The sequence below is a fragment of the Danio rerio genome, chromosome 10, assembly GCF_052040795.2.
Source record: "Danio rerio strain M-AB ecotype USA chromosome 10, GRCz13ab, whole genome shotgun sequence".
In the NCBI taxonomy this organism is placed as follows: Eukaryota; Metazoa; Chordata; class Actinopteri; order Cypriniformes; family Danionidae; genus Danio; species Danio rerio.
In genome coordinates, this window is record NC_141030.1 from 40,539,672 (window position 1) to 40,565,000 (window position 25,329).

General features: G+C 34.0%; 1 protein-coding gene and 1 long non-coding RNA gene across 11 annotated transcripts in view; one reads left to right on the top strand and one right to left on the bottom strand.

The window, feature by feature from the left end:
- LOC147835136 (uncharacterized) overlaps positions 1 to 25,329 on the top strand; it is a 113,866-nt gene that overhangs the window by 24,172 nt on the left and 64,365 nt on the right. For all 5 annotated transcript variants that reach the window (XR_015501466.1, XR_015501465.1, XR_015501468.1 and 2 more), the window contains exon 2: positions 16,439 to 16,567. This is a non-coding gene — a long non-coding RNA (uncharacterized LOC147835136). The remainder of the gene's footprint in view (positions 1 to 16,438; positions 16,568 to 25,329) is intronic.
- Positions 1,543 to 25,329, bottom strand: part of sez6a (seizure related 6 homolog a) — a 99,525-nt gene continuing 75,738 nt past the window's right edge. For 2 of the 6 annotated variants that reach the window (XM_087271188.1, XM_087271186.1), the window contains 10 exons: positions 24,126 to 24,320; positions 22,307 to 22,445; positions 16,401 to 16,597; positions 14,629 to 14,823; positions 12,064 to 12,255; positions 9,075 to 9,269; positions 8,038 to 8,073; positions 7,838 to 7,946; positions 7,657 to 7,756; positions 1,543 to 1,978 (listed from right to left, as the gene is read on the bottom strand). In XM_087271188.1, coding sequence (XP_087127314.1) covers positions 1,949 to 1,978; positions 7,657 to 7,756; positions 7,838 to 7,946; positions 8,038 to 8,073; positions 9,075 to 9,269; positions 12,064 to 12,255; positions 14,629 to 14,823; positions 16,401 to 16,597; positions 22,307 to 22,445; positions 24,126 to 24,320 — 1,388 coding nt within the window. In that variant the 3' untranslated portion in view covers positions 1,543 to 1,948. Of the gene's footprint in view, positions 2,606 to 5,943; positions 7,757 to 7,837; positions 7,947 to 8,037; positions 8,074 to 9,074; positions 9,270 to 12,063; positions 12,256 to 14,628; positions 14,824 to 16,400; positions 16,598 to 22,306; positions 23,239 to 23,386; positions 24,321 to 25,329 lie in introns of those variants that run through there. The other 4 variants (XM_087271187.1, XM_087271185.1, XM_087271184.1 and 1 more) reach the window with 3 other exon arrangements.

The following is a 25,329-nucleotide window of genomic DNA, read 5'->3' on the forward strand; positions in this document are numbered from 1 at the left end:
CCAGCTAAATCCAACTAAAACCAGCTTGACCAGCCTGGTTTAAGCTGGACATAGCTGGTTGTGGCTGGGCTCCCAGCCTGGTAAGGGTGGTCAAGCTGGTTTTAGCTGGTCATCTTCCAGCCTAACCAGCTAAGACCAGGCTGGAAATGGCTGGAAACCAGCCTGGAAGTGGTCAAAACCCCTCTAAAACCAGCCTGATTGACCAGCTAAAACCAGCTAACCAGCCTGTCATTTTTTGCTATTTAATAAAAGTGAATTGTGACTTAAACAGTCATTCTGCCTACATTAGAAGAAACGTTGTTGATTTGTATAACCATAAAAGTAAATAAACGATGACATTAGTTTACTTTTTGCTAAGCTATCCATTGTTTACAACCGAATAATTTGCAAACACAGTTCGAATCGGTTCGAATGAATTTTTAAAAAGAGCCGAATCAAACAGCGATTCATTCGCGGTCAGGCATCGCTTTTCGTCAACAGTGGAGCCATCTTGCTCTTTTCCTTCGTTTTAAAACGTCCCCGTCTGATTAGTAATTATGGGAATCGCTAAAGTGTCTTTTTGATGACACGAGAAGCTGATTTGATACATCAGCCAGTAAGGCTTCGAAAGCAAATGCCATTATCCGGTTTGTTTACGTGTTCAAGCTTCTTTGTATTGTGAGGGAAAGTTCTGCTTTTTGATTGGTCCGTTTGTCGTCGACGTGACATGAACCAATGAGCGAAAGAGAAGGGATGAAGCAAATTTATGACATGGTTGTGGAGTGGTATTGTTAAAACAAGCGGTGAACAATGACGGTGACTTTATTAGACCTATTCATTTAAATAACAGTTTGTTTATAGATGAGCAATTTTATTTTTAGTCACGTGTATCAATTTAATACAATTATCAGGGTGCGAATTAAAGGGGGCTTGATCCTCTGAAAGACATCAAAACAAGATGTATGGGGGTGTCACCCCTTCAATGAAAAGAAATAGCTTTCTCTTAAATATTAATAATGAAAATGTATAATATAAATATACATTTGACCCCACCACCATAATGGTTCATACCATTGGGAATGCATAATCGTGCCAATCAATGCTAGGAAAAATATAATTCAACAGTCTGAAACTGGCAGTTCTAGAGCACCGGAGCACATCTTAAGGATTTACAAAACATGCTTCTTGTAAAAAAGGTGTTTTTATCTGCATGTATCCTTAAAAAAAGAAAAACAAGACATTATTTGTATACTTTGACTGACATTAATCTCTAAAATAGTCACTTAATATCATTCAAAACACTAAAAATGTATACGTTTTATTAATATATGAGATGTAATTCAAATACATTCATAAATTTGATTCACTGAAGCATGCATTGCCAAACTACTGTAAAAAAACTACTAGTATTTTTGTTGTCGTTATTAATTATAATAAATTCATATTTATACAAAATAATTCATTTAATATATTACAAAGGTCAAAAGGCCATGCTGGTCAGTAAACTACTCATTGCATTAAATTACACACAATTTTGAATAATAATCACACAACTACAGCATATTTTAGTTTTAGACAGTTTATTTACAAAGTGTTCTGCAAATAGGCTTCTATACAGCAAGAGTGTTATACATGGTTAATCGCCATCACCAGTGCAACTCAAGACTGAAAATCTCCTATGTTTGGATGCATTTGGGAGAACACAGCTTTCACCTCTCTTGTTCCCCAATGTGAAACAATGAATCCAGTGCATTCTGATGTAGTCCAGACTCAATGTGTAAGACTTGGGGTTTTTTATCAACAAAAAAAGGAGAAAGAAACCACAAACCTCAGGCTTTTATGTGCTACAGAAATACTAGCCCATTGTCCACCATCTTTAACGTGCTGGCAGAGGTCGTAGAGAGAAAAAAACATTTACAGGAGCCCGGCTGATAAACAGGAGAGGTGGCAAAAGAAATACAGATGGATTCTACATACACACCTCGTATTGCCTTGCATCCTGAAAAGATAAACAAATATGATTTCAGATTTATTCAGAGCCCTCTCAAATACAGCTGTTGGTTAAACAAACAAGTATGTGGATAAAACAATACACAAAGCTTTAGAAGCAATATACTCTAACATAACACACACTTAATTACTACTGCCATTCAAAAGTTTGGGGTCAGTAAGATTTTTGAATGTTTTTGAAAAAGTTAAAACTGCAATATTGTGAAATGGTATTACAATTTATTTATTTTTTTAGCAATTTTAGATTTTGCTATGTCATTTTGTTCCTGTGATTTTTTTTTTTATTTTATATTTTTTTATTATTTTTTTTTATTTTATTTATTTATTTTTATTTATTTTTATTTTTTTTAAGCTGAGTTTTCAGCATCAACTTTCTCAGTCAATATTAACATCAGGAAACCATGATGCATGTTTTATATTGTGATTAGAATGTTTGTCCATTTAAAACTGAATGATATACACTACTGGTCAACAGTTTGGGGTCAGTAGGATTTTTAAATGTTTTAAAATAAGCTTCTGCTGCTCACCAAGGCTGCATTTATTTAATCAAAAATACAGTACAAATTGTGAAATGTTGTTGCACTGTAAAATAACCATAGTTTCAGGTGCTGCACATCTTGTATCTTCACACCATAGACAACAAAGATAGTGGGGCCATTTGTCATCAATGGAAAGCTCAAGGCCACTGGATATTTGACATTGCTACATGATGTTTTTCCCTCTTTATGCACTGAAGCTGGCACATTCCCTGAGTTTTTCCAGCAAGATGGTGCACCACCACATTATGGGTGTCAGGTCCGAGCATTCCTAGATGAACAGTTTCCTGAAAAGTGGATTGGTCATCGTGGGCCAGTTGAATGGCCCCCAAGGTCTCCTAATCTGACCTCCTTAGACTTTTAATTTTGGGCTCATCTGAAGGCAATTGTCTATGGTGTGAAGATACAAGATGTGCAGCACCTGAAACTACAGATACTGTAAGCCTGTGCTGGCATTTCTCCTGGAGTGATGCTATCAGTTTGGGAAGAGGGTTGCATTGACAATTTAACACAATGGGCAGCATGCTGAACACATTTTATAAGTGTCCAGAAACTTGTAAGTAACTCCTAAAAGAATAAAGTTACGTTAAAACTAACCCCACCATTCCTTTTCTTGTAAAATTCCCAATAAGTTCGATGTGTCAAATGACCTTCTTCCTATTGAAAAAACAAAAGTTGGATCCAAGATGGCCGACTTCAAAATGGCCACCATGGTCACCCACCACCCATCTTGAAAAGTTTGCCCCGTCACATAAACTAATGTGCCACAAACAGGACGTCAATACCACCAACCATTCCCATTTTATTAAGGTGTATCCATATAAATAACCCACCCTGTAGTTTATAATTTAATTTAATAATTTATTTTAGTGATTTTAAAGATGAATTTTCAGCTTCATTACTCCAGTCTTCAAATCCACATGATCCTACAGAAATCACTTTAATAATAATTATCATTAATATAATGAATGGTAATAGTAATAAAATCGTTAGTGATTGGAGTAATTTCTTTTGAAATTACATACAATAAGAAAATAGTAAATTACCACTTGGTTTTAGTAAATATAAAAAAATATATACATTTAATAAATGCCGCCTTGATGAACAGAATAATTTTCTTAAAAAAAATAAATAAATAAAAACTGACCCCAAGCTTTTGACTGGTAGTGTACATCAGTGTCTTTGTGTCCCTTTAGATGGATAAAATACATCCCTAGACTTTTGAACAGTAGTGCAATGGTACAATCTCATATCTGTTCATTTATATCATTTATCATGATTATTTGAATTAGAATATAGCACAAAACAGCAAACACAAAAGTGATGGAAGATATGCAAACTTAAAAACAATTAACAAGAAAATGACACAAGACACACAATTGTGAGCATTTTACTCAATGCTGGAATATAATGAAGATGATACTTGTAGACCTGTCACAATAATCAATATATCGACTTACTCAACAACACATGGACATGACCTTGATCATTTCTGGTGATGCAATAAATATCGCCCATACATAAAAAACAATTCTAGCAACATTTTAGCTGACTGCGCAACACCTCGATCTCTCCTGGAGGTGTCAGAATCAGTATGGTTAAAAAAACACAGTTGTGTTTACTATGGATTACTATAGTATATTTTCATGTGAGTGTCTGAAAACTGAATATAGATCCCGAAGCAGAATTGCAGCCTCTGTTACTTTTTTATCTTGCACCATTTTTTTGTTGACATTTATTATTTACTTTAGCATTCTGATTCCAATGTCTAATTATTAAATTGTTAAAATGAATAATTAAATTAAATACTCTTTGGAAGATTTTACTTGCATTTGACGCTATTATATTGTCATTCTGGCATTATATAATGAGTGGCATAAAACGGTCTTAAAAGACAATATCGTTTATCACAATATATTTTAATTCAATATATTGTACAACAAAAAATAGATATCGTGACAGGCCTAGATACTTGTACTGTATGAGGTGCTCTAGTATTAGTAAGGATGTCCAATATGAAAATGTGAAATAATTATAATGAGTGCTGTATTCTGTTTACTAGGCCAGTAGTTCTCACAGTCTCACTATGAAAAGAAACACTGTGTCTATGCCCAAACAGTCCTGTTATCTGCTACTGACTTACAGACAAGACGTCATGCATACTGTAATACAAGTGCTCATGTTGTAATCATTGTCAGGAAATCACATTTTTGTAGTTTTATACTTAATAAAAAACCAAAAACGTGCACTTTATGAACTTGTTTAGAATATTTCAAATCCCTAAAATGCTGGTGTTGTGAACATAAAAGTGCTTACGTTTATAAAACGGGGGCCTCTGTAAAATCTAAATTTCAGTGATTAAACGCATGCTTTCAGATGAAGATAATTTTGCGGTGGATGTCAAGAGTTTGTAATCCTTCAAACCCAGAAATATGAGTCTCACATGACCATTCACGCGCTCAGTCAGATGCTAGTTTTTATATGAGAGATGCTCATATGCGGCTCATGAGATCCGCTTTCCTGCAGAGTTTAGCGCTAATCCTGATCAAACTCATGCTAGATTCAAACACACTGGTGGGATCATCCTAGTGACAACAGCCAATTATATTGGAATCTAAAACAACACAAAAAAAGATGGCTTATGACGGCTAGTCATTGATGGCCTGTATATGGATGCAAACTTTCTAAAACTTTTAGTAATGTCATTTTTAATGCACAGGAGCCTGCTTTTCTGATGGAAGTGACCATGAGGTACAAAAAGTGTCTAAAAAGGATTTACAAGTTGATCTGCTTTAGTAACTCTGAAATGATTCAGACATGAACTTGCCATTTGTCAAATAAACAGATTTTTATGCAGGTCGTGAAAGAAAACTATCAAAATTCAGCATTCAGATGGCATTAAAATCGACAACTACCACCTGTAAATATATTGTAAATCCCTGATGTCAACTTGAGAAACAGTTACCATCTGAATAGGGCTATAAACAAACTATAAACCTGTGGAAGTTTTTCATTAGCAGCTGTTCATGTTGCCAATAAATATTTGTACAAAAATCTTTACAGTCTCCATGTAAACCAAGAATGACACTAAAATAGATATTCATGAAATTGGAATTAATATCATAAAATTTTATGATTTTAAGATTTAATAATCTTAAGCTCGTTCAATTTATATATCTGTTCCTGGTTTATTTAGGTTTACGCTGGTGGATCTACCCGGGTTTCAAATGCTCCAGTCTCCAAGTATCTGTGTTCGCTCTTTATGAACTGTATTGGGGGAAATGTATATTAAAATTTTAAGTTATTTAAAAAAAAAAGTAACTAAATAGGTTTCTTTTTAAGGAAGGTAATGTGAAAGTTCTTGTTATGTTATTTTGGCCTTTTTTTTACTAAGGTAGGCTTAAAAATAGTGCTGCACAATACTGGAAAAAGATGCGATATGCGATTTTTGTTGTTGAGTATTGCGATAGTGATATTTCTTACGGTATTTCCCTAATAAAAAAGTATTTTTATTAGCTGTTTTTTTATCATTTAATTATATTAAAATAAACAGGTAAAACTTTTTTTAGAGCTAATTCTAATTCAGACAAAAAAACAGCCAAGGACTCAAGGTGCAAACGTTCAATCTTTAAAACACTACAAATGAGTGAAAACCTCAGCAGATATTCTGACTCTGATTGGCTGTGGTCATTTTCCTCTCTCCTCTCAACTCCTGCCATTAGTGTTTATTTTCAGCTCTGGGTTCACTTTTGGGTTGCTTCAGCCAATAGCAGAACTGCAATTTCTGTGAAAGTGGGGCTAAAGATAGTAAGGCCCCATATAATTGGTCAAATTTAGACAAACATATTATCACACGTTTTGGATATGTATACTGTTATACCCTATCTGACAAAAGTCTTGTCGCCTATCCAAGTTTTAGGACCAAAAAAAAAAAACTTGACTTCTAGTTGATCAATTGGTTTCAGAATTGGCTTATATAAAAGGCAAAAGGCTTTACACTTATTTTACTAAATTAAAATTTGATCATGTCTTGATTTTGAATTAATTAGGACAGTAAGATCTGTCTCTGCTTAGACAAAAGTCTTGTCACTTAACAGAAATAATGTCCAGTATAGAATATAAAGTCATGGCGCAGTGGACAAGGAATGAATATTGTGTATTACTCCCATGAGCTTGGAGGACTGCATCCATACAACTCTGCAAAGACTCAAATCACTTAGTAAAGTCATTTGGAGTGGCAAAGAAAGCGTTCTTGCAGGACTCCCAGAGTTCATCAAGATTCTTTGGATTCATCTTCAATGCCTCCTCCTCCACCTTACTCCAAACATGCTCAATAATGTTCATCTCTGGTGACTGGGCTGGCCAATTCTGGTGCACCTTGACCTTCTTTGCATGAGTATGAGAAGGAGTGCTATCCTGCTGAAGAATCTGCCCTCTCCTGTGGTTTGTAATGTAATGGGCATATGTCTTGATATCTCAGGCTGTTGATGTTGCCATCCACTCTGCTGATCTCTCACATGCCCCCAAACTGACTGTAACCCCAAACCATGATTTTTCCTTCACCAAACATGACTGATATCTGTGAGAATCTTGGACCATGCGGGTTCTAACAGGTCTTCAGCAGTATTTGGGAGGATTGGGATACAGTTCAACAGATGATTCATCAGAAAAGTCTTCCAATTTTCCAAATTATTTACAGAAGTCAAGTTATTATTTCTTGATCTTACAACTGGGATTGATGACAAGATATTTGTCAGATAGTGTAGTACAATCGAGAAAATTTTGTGATATATTGTGCAGCAGCAATACTTAAAATTGTAATTGTAATACATTACTTTTTTCACTCAGCACTGTTTGAGAAGAGTTGTGCAGAGAGGTGAAGCCATGACCATTAGAGCCAATCACATTCATATCTAAAAAGTACTGAAGTCGATACTTTTGATGCTACCATTATAATTACTGGCCTTTCTCTTTGTTGTTTAGCTGTCTAACTCTGCAGTCTCCTGTTTCTAGTATTTAGTCTGCAGATTTAGTCACAGATGATGAGTGGAATGGCAGGAGGGGTTGATCAGGACAGGACGATGGTGTTGTTTGAAGCCACGTCTCTCAGGTTCATGGCATCCATACTTACTCCCGTCTCATACACAGGGTTATCAAAAGCAGATTCTTCAGTCATGTTGTCGTATGGTGGAGAAGATGTCCCGGGGAGCTGAAGACTCTTACTTTGAGCTCTGTAGAGAGGCACAAACCATAACCATATTAACAAAAACATTTAAAACAATAAGCACTTTCATTTGCCTTTTGTAACTTACATTGAGATGCAGAGAAAAACCACCAAGAGCAGCATCAGCACCACTGCCACAGGAATCAGAACCGCGATGGCGATGTTCACGCCTTCCACGTCAAACTCTGAATCAGCACCTATAATAAGCAGGACATAACAAATCATTTAATGAGATAAGTTAAAGCATCGGTACTCGCAATGGTTCGATAATGCTAGAAATAGTTTCACCGTTCAGTCTGTGTTGTTCAGTGTTTCTTGAAGAAGCTGAAAAAACACACATGACAACTTCTGTTAGACACTTGATTCATCAAACAGTTCTTCAAATTAGGCATGGGCCGGTTTAAGATTTTGACAGTATGATAACCTTGGATAAAAATATCACGATTTCAGGTATTGTGATTTACAGCTCTAATATATATTCTTTTTAAATGTCTGGGTAAAAAAACTAAACCTCTTTTCCCTTTTGTACACTATATATTTTATTTGGGAAACATTTATAATATTGTGGAGCAGTAAACATGTCAGGCTAAATAATTCAAATAAATTATTGACTTCTGCTGTCTTCATTTGTTTAAAAAAACACTATTTTGACATTTTAAAATGGCATCTTTGGAGATCTTTTCTTCTGCAGATACTGTTGTCCTAAAAAACTAAAAAAAAAAAAAAATAAAAAATCTTTGACGGAAATTTTTGACTGTTTTATAACCTTAACTTTTCCTAACTGCGGTATATCTTGAACACGGTTATCGTCCCATGCCTACTTCAAATATCATGTTAGCTGTAGTAAAGGAGATAATATTATTATACAATGATGATTATTATTATAATAAATATAAGGTCTCTTTATAAGTGTAGTAGTTATAATAAATATATGTATTACTGTTTATCCTATTTAATAGAAGTGTTTTATAAAATGTTTGTTCTAAAAGCAGCCAATCTAACTTTCATTTAAACTAATGGTTTAAATTATTAGCTCAAATAATTATTAGTTTTTTTTAAATATCAATTTATACATTTAAAAACTAATTAAACAATTAAAAAATGGCTAAATACTTATTTTTTAAAATGTTGTTATAAATTAATATAATTATTGTGGAATTGTTATATTTTTAATAATTATACAAAATGTCAAATATATTTTCTTTAAGTATTTAAGTCTTTTCATAATATGTACTTAAAAAGACACCAAAAATGAAATTATTAACTTAAAAAGAATTGGTATAACAATTAATTTTCGCTGAGAACTTTAAGAGCGCAGTTCCCACCTCTGCACATAGGGGGCGCAGCGCTCCACCGAGACGGATGACCAGGTAGGCAGTGGACAGTGGCTTCACCCTGTAGCACATAACCCGCCCTGCAGGTGAAGCTCAGGGTTTCTCCTGCCTGGAAGAAGGCTTTCTCTGAGCTCTGGATGGCCAAGGAGGGAGCACCAGGATTACTGCACGGCTCATATCTCTCAGCTAAAACAAACAAACAAAAAGTCTCAGGCTGCGTCCGAAATCGCCTACTACTTAAGTACGTACTATAACGTTGCATTTGAATTTGAATTTACTACACGACCCTTAGAAAAGTACATTCTATATAGTGTGAATGTGAGTAGTTTACGTAAAACAAGACACTCTTCATTTACGTAATAACAGTCATCTATTGTTAATATAAAAAGTAACAAGAAATCTACCTTGTATTGTTGCGTTACTTTTGACCATATCTGTGTTACTTTTGTCCCTGCTGATGGGGTCAAAATGAACAATGTATTTTTTGTTTAAACTAAAGTTATATTGGAGTTGTTCTACATTGATACATAATAACACCTGATTTTGATAGTCGCATACCATAGCAAAAATATATATCAGCTAAAAACATTCTTTTAAAACAAAGTTTTTATGAAAAATGGTACTTTCATCCCCTGTCTCCCCTACTTGGCTCGCATATTGTTTTTAGCGTACTGTATAAAAGCTCTAGTCAAGGGGTGCACAAAAATATTCTTATGAAGGGCCAAAATCCAAACTTGACCGAGGCTTGTGGGCCGAAGTTAAATATAATTGGTAATTTTCTAACTTGTTTAATATTATTTAAAAATAACTATACAACATTGCTTTATATTAACTAATACAACTTTATTTTATTTTTTTTTTACATTTTTTAATGGACATAATGAAGTACAATATAAAAGTGATTAGTTATTTAATGTGAGTAAAGTTGCCTTAAAAGCAACAAGTTGACTTTACTTAAATAATGTGAGTAAACCCATTGTAACTTGAAGCTGTTAAGTTGGCAGTAAAAATGTAAAAGTAATTTTGTTGTAACTTAGAACTGTTAAGTTTATTTAACTTAATTGTTTAGAATTACACACTTTTTTTTTAAGGTAAACACTTTTTACAGTGTAAAAACAAAATGTAATTTATAACAGAATGGAGTTGCACTAGTTTTTGACTTGATTGGCTTACAGATGTATTCTACATAGTCCTTTATCCATCAACACAATTGACCTTATTTACATTTTTAAAAATCTGATTTATTTACAACATTCGATTGAAGAATTTCATTTTAGTTTGCATTTTTGTAGCTCAGCAAAAAAGCAAACAAGCAAACAAATAAGGTCACGTCAAATTAGAAATGATTAGCTCTTTCAAAGGCATTCACCCTAACCCTCTCCATCCTGCTCACTCTCTTTACAGATGGTTTGATAGGCCAAATCAAAGGTTACAATGGGCCCAACTTTGGGAATCTCTGCTGTAGTCTACTATATGTGCTAATTCAAACATCCACTAGATGGCAGTAGAGCGCAAGAATTGAAGCCAGAATAGCTTCAGAGTTTAGCTTGTATTTTTTGTATGTTTCATTAGTTAATATTAGTTAATGTATTTACTAACATGAACAATACTTGTTGAGCATTTATTAATTAGTCATAGTTCCAGGGTATCCTCGGGGTCTTAATGTCTTAAATAAAAAATAAATAAATAAAAATTTAAGCCTTAAAAAGTGTTAAATTGACTGAAATCTTCTTGGTTTAAAATCATTTTAGTCAGGTCTTAATTTTCCTTTATTGATTTTCCTCGATTGGATTATTGTAATGTTCTGTTCATTTGTCTGAACAAATCCTCTATGGAGCGATTGCAAGTTGTGCAGAATGCAGCGGCGAGGCTTAACACCAGTAGGAGGTCACACATTACATCTCTTCACTGGCTTCCTATTAGTTTAAGAGTAAATTTTAACATTCTGGTCATTACATATAGAGCTCTGCATGTTTAAGCACCCCTTTATATTCAAGATCTCTGAGGTCTTCTGGCAAAGACCTGTTAGCCATTCCTAGAACTTGTCTTAAGACTAAAGGTGACCGTGCTGTCTGTGTGGTGGCCCCAAGGCTCTGGAACTCTGTCGATAGCACTGAGAACTCTGGGATCAGTTGAACTTTTTAAAAAGCATTTAAAGACGCACCTTTCTGGTCAAGCTTTTAATTAACAGTATTAGTGTTTCTGTATTTGGATTTTTAATTAGTTTTAATATGTTTTAACTTGTTTACTTTATTATCGTGTTCTTTTACTTGTTTTCTCTTATCGTAAAGCACTTTGTGACTCAATGTATGGGAAAGGTGCTATATAAATAAACCTTTACTCTATTATGTAAAGCTACCTAAACGATCCAACATGCATCCAATCACCAACAAACACATCTGAATAAAACCCTCAGAGCAGTCTGTTGTGCATACTTAGTTTTTAGTTTCTTTATGTTGTTAATTATGGTTAATAAGTATGTTGCAACAATATAACTATCTGCTTGTTTTGACACATTATTTAAAATATGTGGCTAAAAATAACTAATTACACTTAGTTTTTTGAAAGGGCAAGTGCATTTTTTTAATGGGCCATTGAAAATATAGCGTTTAGCCCTATATAAGGCTGAAATTTCATTCTTCATGGTCTTAAAAAGGTCTTAAAAAGTCTAAGTTGAGTTTGTGAAACCTGCAGAAACCCTGTTCAACATTCACTAATGCATTAATAAAATCCAAATTCAGGCTTGTTAACATTATATGCACCGCGAGCTAACAATGAATGACTTTATTTTCATTAACTAGCATGAACAAATACTGTATTAAATGTATTGTTCATGTTACTAGTAATTGCATCGACTAGCTTTAGCTAATACAAACATATTTTAAAGTGTTGCCTGTATTTCTTATGCTGAATGCAAATGTGAATAATGTTACAACACAGATGTTTGTGTAATGTAAAACTTGAGGTATAATTCACGTACGGACACATTTGGGCAGTTTTTCACTCCACTTTGGGACTGCAGTCTCTCTGCCGTAGCAGATTAGCACTCCAGGGCCAGAAAGCGAATATCCTTTGTTGCAGATGTACTCGATAGATGATCCCACAGCATAGCGAGAGTCGGTTACCATTCTGCGGCTGTTTTCCACCAGTCCTGGATCCTCACATGACATAACTAGACAAAGGATATAAGCACACTGTGGAAAAAGTGTGTGACACTGAAAAATGGAGAAATTAGATGAGAAAGAGAGAGATCCATTATATTGGACTAGAAATGTTTTCCACAGCAGAAAAATATAATTTAAAGTATTTTAAAAGAAATTAATATTTTGTTGTTTGCACCAGCATATAATAATACACCATAATTATAAATATCAATTTAAAATGTAATATAAAAGACAGAGTTATATGTCAAAACCTTCAGGGTGGTTAAAACAATAATTTTTTCTAAGAACAATAATAATAAAAATAATAAATAGTCTTTTTTGTTATTATCAAATAACAGATTTTTGGCAGCACAGTATAACTAAAAAATAAAATAATAATTCTAAATATTTACTATAACAGTGTAATCTAAAAGACAGAATTGTATTTTAACCTTCAGGGTTGTTAAAACAATTAATTTTCTAATAATAATAATGATAATAATAATAATAATACATTTTATTTTTATTATTATTATTATTATTGTTGTTGTTGTTGTTATTAAATAACAGTTTTTGGCACTACAGTATACCTAAGAGTAGAGTAGTATTAAGGAGTATTCAATAATTTAATATCCTGTTAAAATTATATTTCAAAACTTGGGGTTCGTAATAATTGAATGTTAATAATAACAATAATAATATAATAAAAATACTACATATTTTTACATTTGTATAAATGGCTGAATATTATGTGCAGATGTTTTGGCAGTACAGTATAACTAGGAAAAAAATAATATTGATAATTATTTAATGTAACAATGTAATATAAAAGACAGAATTATATGTCAAAACCTTTAGGGTTGTTAAAAATAATTTTTCAAAGTAATAACGATAATAAATAAATTGTATCTTTATATTATTATTATTAAATAATAACGAAGAATTATAAAATATATTTATTTTTTATTTAATAATAAAATATGAGAATAAAATAATATTTATAAATATTGCATATAACAATGTTATATAAAAGACCTAATTATGTCAACCTTCATGGTGGTGCAACATTAACGTTTTTCATAGAAAGCTTTGTTGAATTATGTTGACACTATTGATCTTGAAGCATAAGAGGAATAAGTTTTTTTTATTCTTTTTTTATTATTATTTATTTATTACTTTTGTTGTTAGTTTTTTTTACATTTACATTTACATTTAGTCATTTAGCAGACGCTTTTATCCAAAGCGACTTACAAATGAGGACAAGGAAGCAATTTACACAACTAAGAGCAACAATGAATAAGTGCTATAGGCAAGTTTCAGGTTTGTAAAGTCTAAGAAGGGAAGTATTAGTAGCATTAGGGTTTTTTTTTTTCTTTTTGGGTACAGTTAGTGTGATATTCAGAGAGGCTGTGTTTTTGCTGTTTATATATTTATTTTATAAATTATATATTTTTTACATTTACTGTCTCAACTATATTGTTTTTCTGATGGTCATTTTTTCTTAGTTATGAAAGCAGAAAAGTGTAATACTTATTTATGTTTATGTGCTCAATGTTAATAAATATATTTGGCAAAAAAACATTGGCGTTTTTTAAAAATAATAATAATTATGTTGTATTTTTATATTATTATTTTTATTATTATTAAATAACATTTTTGGCACTACAGTATAGCTAAGAATAAAATGATAAATATTCAATGTTTTAATAAACGGTTAAAATTATATTTCAAAATTTGTGGTTTATAATAAAAATACTACATATTTTTAATTTGTATAAATGGCTAAATATTATGTGCAGATGTTTTGGCAGTAACTATGAAAGTCTAAAATATATTTTAAAACTGTAAAAAGTGTTTATGAAAAATAATCAGTTCACTTTAGGGGTGCATGACATTAAACATATCATTTCAATATTTTGTTTTTCTGAAGAGTCAAATAGTATTCAGGTACAGAAATTGAATTAATAAAGTGTAATAAAACACCGTATAGTGTTAATTGTATTAATAATTCAGATACATGTTACATGTTATTGTCCCTAAATGCTTTTAACTGTCATGAAAAGCCTTTATTACTGGTGCAAATAATAAAGTTTTACTCTGTTGTGGTTATACTTGCAATGACTTCACAAATGTCATATATTCTAAATTGTTGATCAACTATGAACCCGACTCAACTTTGCATCCTGCGATGTGACTATTGCGGACACGTACATTGTGATATCAATGCTGATATGATTTATTGTGCAGCTCTAGTCTAGTACAGTGAGCTGTTTATATGTATTAACCAAAATTCACCAGTAGGTGGCAGCTGACCTCTCAACGCATGCGCTCATTAAGAGTATCCTAATGAAGTTTTCTTTTTATAATCTGGTGTGACCTTTAAGTCTGCAGTTAGCTCTTACTCTTCTCACAGAGGGGCACGTCTCCACTCCATGTAAGATCCCACTGGCACATTAGGATCTCTGCGCCCTGCAGCCGGAAGCCTGGGTAACACTGGTAGGTAATAACGGTGCCATGGGTCAGGTCAGGGTGAGATGTGCTTTTCCAGCCATTCAGGATTTCTGGCAGCTCCGCACAAGTGTCGTTACGTGCCACTTCTAGTGTTTGGAGAAAACAAAAGCATATGGTTTTGCTATTTTTCCTGTTACATTTTGCATGTAAATGAGGCTGCATTGAGGACACGGTCGGCCATCTGAGATACTGCCAGACATGGGCACTGCCAAGCAGGATGGCACCTTTATTGCTTGTTCAGACATTTGCTTTTCTAAGATGATGAATTTAGCAATATGCAAGTGTTTCGGTGACTGATGAGTCTTCCCTTTTGCTGGAATGTCATAAAAAAACTGCCTCTTTCAACTTTTTAAAATCCAACAACTAATTTATTAAACGCAGTTCAACATGTTCAAACTGTAATTGACTTTCACACAGAATTGTTACGAGGCAGATTAGGTTTTGGAAAATACTGTTGTCACCTCAAAAGTAGTGCATGATTTGAAAATGAGTATATTTTAATGTTCAAATCCCTTATCTGTCTCCATATGAATAACTTTTGCAGTCTTGTAAACTTGCTCGGTTGCTCATCTGGTGTAGCATTACAATTGCAAATGTTAGCCTCTTGAACGGTTTGACAAAAGAGCACCAAGTCATGTAAAAGCCAGCATGTTTTAGCAGGTTGCTAACATGCTTTAACAAGTCGTCAACATTATTTTAGTAGGATGCTAATATGTTTAAGCAAGCTGCTAACATGTTTATAATGCTATTTGTGCTGTTAGCATGTTTTAGCGCAATTTAGCACAATGAAAGAGCATTGTAAGATTGCTAGCATGTATTCCTACATCAACAACACTGCATGTTTTGAAAATGTGTATAATTTATTTTTCAAATCCCTTATCTGTGTTCATATGAATGGCTTATGCAGTCTTGTAAACTTGCTTGGTAGCTTATCTGGTGTAGCATCACAATTGCGTATGTGAGTCTCTTGAGCGGTTTGACAAAAGAACACCACACCATGTAAAAGCCAGCATGTTTTAGCAGGTTGCTAACATGTTTTAACAAGTCGTCAACATAATTTTAGTAGGATGCTAATATATTTAAACAAGCTGCCAACATGTTTCTTTCGCTATTTGTGCTGCTAGCATGTTTAGTGTAATTTAGCACAACGAAAGAGCGTTGTAAGATTGCTAGCATGCTTTCCTACTTCAACTCACTGCATGTTTTGAAAATGAGTATAATTTATTGTTCAAATTCCATATCTGTCTACATATGAATTGCTTTTGTAAACTTGCTTGGTAGCTTATCTGGTGTATCATTACAATTGCGTATACGAGTCACTTGAATGGTTTGACAAAAGTGTACCAAACCATGTAAAAGCCAGCATGTTTTAGCAGGTTGCTAACATGTTTTAACAAGTCAATGTTATTTTAGTAGGTTGCTAATATTTTTAAACAACCTGTTAACATGTTTTTAACGCTATTTGTGTTGTTAGCATGTTTTAGCGTAATATAGCTCATTGAAAGCGCGTATTAAGATTGCTAGCATGTTTTTCTACATCAACACACATCTACTATGTTTTAACCCATTGGCATTCACATTTGTATTTCTTATTTTTTTTTGCATAAACGAGTTGTTGAAAATACAAACAATGTGAAATAATCAGCAGATAAAATATTCTTACCAAAGAAATGAACTACAAAGCCGTTGTTGTATCCGTAGACGTTTGAGGCTGGATCAGACTGAAACTGGATTGTCACATCAGCCGTGGAGGTGTAGAGTCTGAACCGAGGGAGGACACCGCTGTACTGGCCTAGGATGTTGGCTGTGAGGTCATCACCATCATAAATGGTCAGCAGGTCATTCTTCCCCAGATGAAGACTAATGCACAATACACATGAACGCACACCATTAATGTAGGTCTACTTACTTTGAGGATCTTAATGGTAGATGCTTAATGGGCTAAAAATGTTTTGCATTCCATAAAACAACAACATGCAAGATTAAAGGGCACCTATTTTTACCTTTTTACCAAATGTAAATTAAGTGTATTTAATCTAAAGAGTGTATCTGCTCAAAATACCTCACAAATAATGTTTTATAACTCTATAACATGGGTATACACTAGATATTGCATAGGCATGAGCATGCGTCAACAGCGCCACCACATTTGTACAGTGCTTCCAGGCCAAAAGTCATTCAACTGCACTAGTCAAGACTAAAACCAATCTGAAGTTGCTAGATTTTGTGCTGTGTACGGGTGTAGTAATGGGCAAACAAAGAAAACAAAGCATAAATGCAGAACATTTCATCAGTAAGAATTCGTTTTTTATGTATTTGTATGCTACAAACTTTATTATCATCAATACTTGTTGAGCACAAGAGTCTCTTACTTCACTGACCTTAAGGCAAAGAAACGCCAGCTCGCACTTAATATTAGGCTTATGCTAGTTTTGTTGAATAAATTCAGCAAACAATGTAAATAAATATATGACAACAAGACGCTGCGGTGCCAGAAACTTGTATTATTGGCCTGTAAGTGAACGAGTCATTCATAATGAGGATTCATTCACAAACGAATCACTCCCAATGTGTGTGTTGCAGGATGCGGGTTAGTTCAAATTCAACAGGTAGGGAAGATAATACATTCCCATGCACAAAAGCACATGCTCTTTGTCGGCAGTGCCCGTGCGGTCACTTATCCTTCGATGTAGAAAAGGGATGTAAAATTATAATTTACATAATTAAAAAAAATAGCACACTGACCACCGGGAAAACTCTAGATCATAAATATATGTACAGTATATATGTGTATATATCATCGCTCCAGATGGTCAATCCTCCACTGCACCTTGATTCCATATTTATTTTAAAGGAACGCTACCCTGTAGTAAAATGGCGGCTCTATTGACGCATTCCTTCCAATAGACAACAACAGCAAATGTGACATCTAATGTAAATATCTATGACTCTATATTTGTGCCATTTTGGGGACTTTCACTTTAAATTTAAATGAGATTCAAAAGAGGACGAAGCTACAAATGTCCATGTGTCAGCATAGTAGCAGATACAAAACTAATGGTGGACGTGTCATGACGGGGTATCACAAAGACAAGGGATAGATCCAAATGCAGCAAAATATCTTTTAATAAACAAACAACGAAGATCCGAACAACATATGTGGACAGGCAAGTTACAAAAACTGATAAAAACGCAAGTGAAAAAATTATAAGCATAAGGTGAATCAAACAAAATCTAAACAGGAATCAAAAAACAGTGAACATCTAAACAGTGAACAAACTAACCGAACATGAGGAACTGGAGCACAAAATAAAGCAGAACAGAGCAAAATCCAAAGGCAAACTAAACACAACATAACATGGCTTATTGACCTTATTCTGAAATGTGGAAGAGCGCCTGTTTTCACGATTGTTTTCATACCTGTCAACATTGGGATGTGAAAATAAGGGATATGCCCACCATAATATAGGATCCCCCCCCCATGTTCATTTGGAGCCGTTTCATTGTGAATAAACAGTTAATCGGTCAGTTATATGTTTCAGTTAAAAGGTGTCACTTTAAAAATGCACACATCTAACGTTATAATGCAAGCATTCGACTGCTTTCCTAACATTTTATGCTTATTTAAGATGAAATTAGTTGTGTTTGGGGAAAAAAAAACACCAAGATCGACATCCTTATATGTTATTATTATTAATTGTGTGTATGTCTGTTTAAACACACACCCAAAAGCCAGACTTTCTCTCCTGAAAATACGGGAGAAATACAGGAGAATCCCTTTACAGGATGGTAGCGGGATAGAACAGTAAAATACGGGAGAATCTTGGGAAAAACAGGAGAGTTGACGGGTATGTGTTTTAGAACTTCCGATTCAGTCGCCTATGGGAGAAATGACTAGGAATAATAAACGGCAGAAAACGGTCTAACCACTTGCTCTACATACAAATGTTTGCATGACTATATAGACCAAGTAGAATAACATATTAAGGAAATATCAGTTTGCAACATCAAACAGCGAAACGAGCCGTTTTCAATGTCTAAATATGAATAGAAGTAAATGAGACCGGAAGTCTCGAGCCAAAAAGATTCAAATGGCTGCGCCCGCTCGTCAGCGAAGAATAAGGTGAATAAGGACAGAACTTTATTAGACAACAAGTAACAGCTGGAAACAAGGAGCGATCACGTGAGCAGGGATACAGGAAATAAAAACAAAAACCAAAACAGCTAACAAGAGTCCACATGAGGGCACTGCAGCAGGTGTGACAGGACGGCTGCTTCTCACTCAGGGCTGTTCATGCTAATAAGGGAGAGATCGTCATCCAATGGGCAGGGTTTTAAAACACTGTTGACATGTACAAATGCAGAATGTCTATCAAAATGTTTCTCCAGACTGTTTTTATTAAGTGTGATTTATAAAAAACAGAATTAATTCATTTTGACCATTAGAGGCTGGCTATATTCACACACTGCTGTAACACAACCTCTTATACAAGGGATTTTTGCATAATAGGTCCACTTTAATGCCAAGGGGGGATAAATAATGAACAATCTCTTTAATTAGGAGGAATGTTACTATTCTAACTTTAGAAACTGTCTCTTGACCAGCCACATTTTTTCCCCAGATGGTTTGCTGATGTCATTTTGCAATTCATCTTCATTTCTGAATAAGCATGAGTAATGCAAGGGAAAAACAAATTACATGGCCTAGGCAGATTTTCTACATAACAGTGTCCACGCTGAGAATCAATCATGTTTTCCATTCTGTCATGCTAAATGGCAATAAAGGCCAGTGTTTAGATTCCCTCATCTATCGGGAGGCTGCATTTACCTCTTCAGCGGCAAAGTGACATTTCACAAAGAAATGAGATTTATTTAGTGCAATGTCGGAAAGCGGAGAGGCAGAACCCTCAGGGCCTCCACACAGCTGTCAGCCCTTCGGGTTCTGTTGTTCGGGAAGGTCAGAGATGAGCTGTGTTAATATTCACAGCCTAACAAATAAACAGGGCTACAGTGATCGTACCACAGAGTTAAATAAGAATGATATGCTGATGATCAGATGAGATGGACTTAGATTGTTGTTGTTTTTAATTGTTACAGACTATTCTCTCAGGGCTCTGTTTGGGCAGTTAATTTGGCAGATACTGTTGTGCAGAAGACAGTAAAGTTGAGCTAATGATACATCGTTGGGGAAAGAAGGCTCTGGGTGCTGAGATATTGTCACATTAAGCCAAAGAAAGACTTGATGACTGGTGGATCATTGGGTTTTTTTGGATGTAAAAAGATAATGTTGGAGCAAAACAAAAAATATTTTGTTTAATAAATAAAATTCAGTATGATCAAAAAATCTTCCAAATTCATGCTCCAACAGTCCCCACTCATACCACCATAAAACCCACCAAAAACACTAAAATACTACAAAACCCATCCAATAGCTATTGCCTTAAATAAAATAAATAATAAAAAAACAACCAAACATAACTTACCTCGTAGTATCAAAAAACCTACTCGTATCTCTCCAAATCAACCTATGACGCATAACCAATTTATGCAGTTTTAAGCCTGCTCATTAGAGGTCAGTGGTGTAAAGTAACTAATTACAAATACTCAAATGACTGTAATTGAGTAGTTTTCCTCAGAAAGTGTAATTTACTAAGTAGTTTTCTAAATGTGTACTTTTACTCTTCCTTGAGTATATTTTTAGTGCAGTAATTGGTACTTTTACTCCACTACTTTCTCTCAACCTGCAGTTACTACTATTTTTTTTTGTCTATTGGGGTTAGAAAAATCAGTCCTGTGATTCCAATCAAATCACACACAGAAGGTAAATCGCATCACGAAATGAAAAACATGTTGAAGTTATAACTCAACGTCTGGCCAACATAACCCACAAATAATTAATGTTTAATGATGTTACAGCTTGACAATGTGGGGACATCTAGCAGACTTTGGTTGCCATAAATGATGAATAAATGTCAGTATTTGACGTCAATATGACGTTGGATTTTGGTCACTTTCAAACACAACCTAAAGTCAACCAAATATTGTCATTTGAAGTCGTTATTGAACATCAAAATAATGTTGTCCTTAGACGCTGGCTAGACATTGAATTTTGATCACCTGATCACAACCTTAATATAACTTAATGTTAATTTCTTATGCCGTTGCGTGCCTGCTGAGAAAAGATGCACTTCAGAATATTACATTTACACACACATGCACATATTACATGTAAATACTACAGCTTTTCACAGCGTAATACTCACTACTCACTACTCACTAACTACTCTTGAGTACTTTTGAAAGGGCTACTTTTTACTCATACTTTGAGTAAAATTTACAACAGATACTTTTACTCTACTTACACTACATTTTTAGGCAAGTAATAGTACTTTTACTTGAGTGTGATTTTTTTTTTTTATTTATTTATTTTTTCAGTACTCTTTCCACTACTGTTAAAGGTGTAAACCTACACTGGTCTTACGGTATGGTTACGCATTGATTCGGTTCAGTTAGATATCACGTTGCATTGACGATGCTTTCCATAAACAATTTTATATTTTACTTCACAGGACAACAAATCTTGTATTAAAATGTCCTTTAATACAAGCAGTCAGCTATATGAACTGTATCTTTAATTTGACCCGCTGAAAGAAAACACTTCTTTTGATTTGCATCAAACATAACTACATGCACAGAACAACATAAGCAATTAAGCAAATAAAAAAAATATAAATACTATCCTACTTGCTTTTTGAGCATTGTTGAGCGAGTTGTTAAACGCCTATGTTTGGTCACGATAAGTGACACTAATAAACGGCAGCGGCTATTTCTCACTATTCCTCAAAGCCTCTGTTCATTTTGTTTTGACGTCTTTCACTGGGGATCAAGCATTAATTAGGGGTGTTAACTGATTGGCTGATTGGAATGTTGTTCCAGGATCAACATAGATGTTAATCCAGGAATATGTCCTACTTGGTGAAATCAGGTTGGTCAGTAAACAATGTCTTTTGGATGAGATGTTAATCTATGGTATTGACTATATGGTCATAAAAATCCTAGGATGTCCTTTGAAAAGAGTAGGGGTTTTTGCCCGGCATCCTGGCTAAACCTGCTCTTCTAACCATCCATGTTTAATAATTGGCTTCATCGTTCTCTCTATGCTAAGACTCAACCACACAAACCCCCCAAAATCTGCCAGTGTCATGTCGAAAGCATAACTCAATACAAAAGACTGCATGTCCTCTAATCAGTCATTAAGATATTAAGGAACCCCTCTGTCTTGAAGTGTATGGGCAGGTGAGCCCCCTGTCCAGGTGTTCAGCCTGGCACCTGTGCATCGTCCTATTAGCACTCGGTGTTAATGAGTCCGCGGGTCGCCTCCATGTCTGTGCTAAATCAATTAATCAGCTGTCATTACACAGACTGTTCCTCTGTAATTGGAAGGTGGTGAACTGTACCGAATGCTAATAGAGAAGTGAAAGCGTTCTCATTAGAGGAGAAAAAAGCAGCAGCAGGTACACTTAACTACACAAATATTTCCCACATATACATAAAGGCTCAGATACTCACACCTGGACGTCCAGCATGAATCTCTTGTCCTCCTCCACGTGCAGACCCCAGATACAATCCTGACCTTTGTCATATGCTTCAGGCCAGTTTGGAGAAAGCACCACACCTGCCGAATCTGTTATTTCTCCACTGCACACCGCTGTTAAACACACAAATAAAGTTTACAAGCCCTACTGGGGAATTCATACACCAAAAAAAAAAAAAAAAATTCATTGGATTTAATAATTGTTTTAAGGTAACTGGTTGCAAATAATTGATATGGGCTGAATTTAAACAAGCTAATTAAATTGAACTCAACTTAATTTGTTTAAATTCAGCCCATATTAATTGTTTGCAATTAGTTACCTTAAAACAATTAAATCCGATGAATAATTTTTTTCCAGTGTGTCTACTAGTTAGATGTGGTCATTATTTAGCATAAGGACAATACACATTTCCTATACAGAATTCAAAAAGATTTTATAAACTTAATATCTACAAAATTTCTTCACTGTACTTTGGTTTTAGGGCTGCACGATATTGGAAAAATTTAACATTGCGATATTTTGATAGTTTGCGATATACAGTTGAAGTCAGAATAATTAGTATAATGTTAAAAACTAATTCAAAGGGGGGCTCAGTGGCGCCGAAATTAGGCACCGAAAATCATATGCTGACTCGGTCCGGTACACACCGGTTACATACTAGCCATAATGGCACCGGGTTTTGGTGCCCAACCCTATTCTGGGATGTGACTATTGCGAATGATCACGTTGCGATATTGATGCTAACATTATATATTGTGAAGCCCTAATTAAGTTCTGTTTTATTCTAATTATTATTTGTCATTTTAAATCCACTATCCTTTTTACAGTATTTTACAGTAAATTTCTGTAATTTAACAGTCATTATTTTACCATTTTTTTTCCGGCACCTCAGCTGCCGGAAATAAACTGTAAAATTAAAGTTTTTTTTTTTTTTTTTTTTTTTTTTTACAGTGTATAGTTGAAATCAGAATTATTAACCCCCGTGTTTATATAAAAAAATGGCTTGAAGGGGCTAATAATTTTGACCATAAATTGGTTTTTCAAAATTAAAAACGGTTCTCCAGAAGAAAAAAATATTATCAGACATAATGTGAAAAGTTCCTTGCTCTGTTAAACATAATTTGGGAAATATTTCAAAAAGAAAACCAAATTCAAAGGGGGGCAATAATTTTGAATTCAACTGTATTTGTCAGCAACTTTTTTATACTTTGAAATGTAATACATTTTTGCTTTATCACTTACTTAGATATTTTAATAAGTACAGGTCTGAATAATTGTTTAATTTTTAAATGCATAAAGTTGTGTTATGCTCGATGATTTAAGCATATTCATCTATATTTTGACAATTATATTTCAACAAAATTATTTTGCAATATTAAAATAAACACTTCAATATGCTTTTCCTTACCACTAAATTGGGACATTTTGCTCTTGATCATCAGACACTTTTCATTATATTTATTTTAAATGAAAAATAAAAATCATTTATTGACATACAGATTGTTCAATTCGTAAAGTGAATACATTAAAACAAAGCTAGCACTCACAAACTGTGATAATTATTAGGCTTGTGGTCAAATTTATGTGCGTTTAATCTGGAAAGCAATTAATCTTTATGTAATACTCCACTAAAATAAAAAATCTTTTATCATTTATACTTGCATTGCTCCAGGACCTTTTTATGTCCTCTCAACATAACATAATTAACATTTTTACCCATTGACTTTCATTGCAAGAAATGAATTAAATAAAGCCAAAGTCCAGATGAAACTGAACATCACACACAAAGTCACCTCGGCAAGCTGGTTCCGTCTCATTCCATTGTGGATTTTCTTCATTTACGCACTCTAAAATCACAGCGCCCTGCTCCAACGTGTATCCCGGCTCACAGGTGAACTCCACCACAGAGCCAACTCCAAACGCAGGATCAGTTGTGGAGAAATTTCCATATTTCACAAACGGCTCGTAACAGCTGCCCTGAGAAAATGCTATAATGCACAAACATATACAAAACTATTTTACAATATAAAAACACAACACTAGCACATAGTATTTATATTATCTGTTTATTTTATTAAAAATGTATTTAAAATATTTGCCTTACTGTTACTACTAAGCGATTTCCATTAGATACACATTTATTAGGAATCAAACCCATGATCCTAGCACTGCTCACATCATGCTTTACCATTTGAGCTGTTATTGATATTTCAGCAAGATGCTCTTTGTCATTGCTTAGTGATGGCAAATTTGTAACTCTATAAATACCCAGAAATCTGTTGTCTCAAGGTAACGTTTGCTATATCTGTGCTATTCTGCCCTTCTTCAGTTTCTATAGGTCTTATTGCAACTAGAATTAAAGAACTTGTTAAAGGGGACCTATTTTGTCTCTTTTAACAAGATGTAAAATAGGTCTATGATGTCCCTAGTGTGTGTGTATGTGAAGTTTCAGCTCAAAATACCACACAAATATTTTTTTTGAACTCTTTGAAACTGTCCTATATATTCTTTGATCCAAATTGAGCCATTTTGGTGACTGTCGCTTTAAATTCAAATGAGATTTTTTAAAAGAGGGCGGATTAAACAAATGTTACCTCTGTTCAGGGCTTAACATTAACTTTTTTAACCACCAGCCACTGTGGCTAATAGTTTTCCAACAATACTAGCCACTTGCCATTTTCACTAGCCATAATTTTATTGTTGGGAAAATATTTTTTCATGTGAAAACATGCAAAATATAGCTGAATACTATACTTTTTATTTTAAAAAACATATGCAAAGTCATGTGTCCTGGCTAAAGGTCATAGATCACCGGTTAACACCGGAAGTTATTCTCCCATTAAAGCAATGTTATTGTAAAAAATGATAATTAAACCATATGAATGCAAAAGAAAGCAGGTAAAAACATACTGTGTGATAATGAAAGGATGATCACACAAGCATGGTTAATAATAGACCCATAAATGATCTTTTCGAAGAATGGTTAAACCGAAAGCA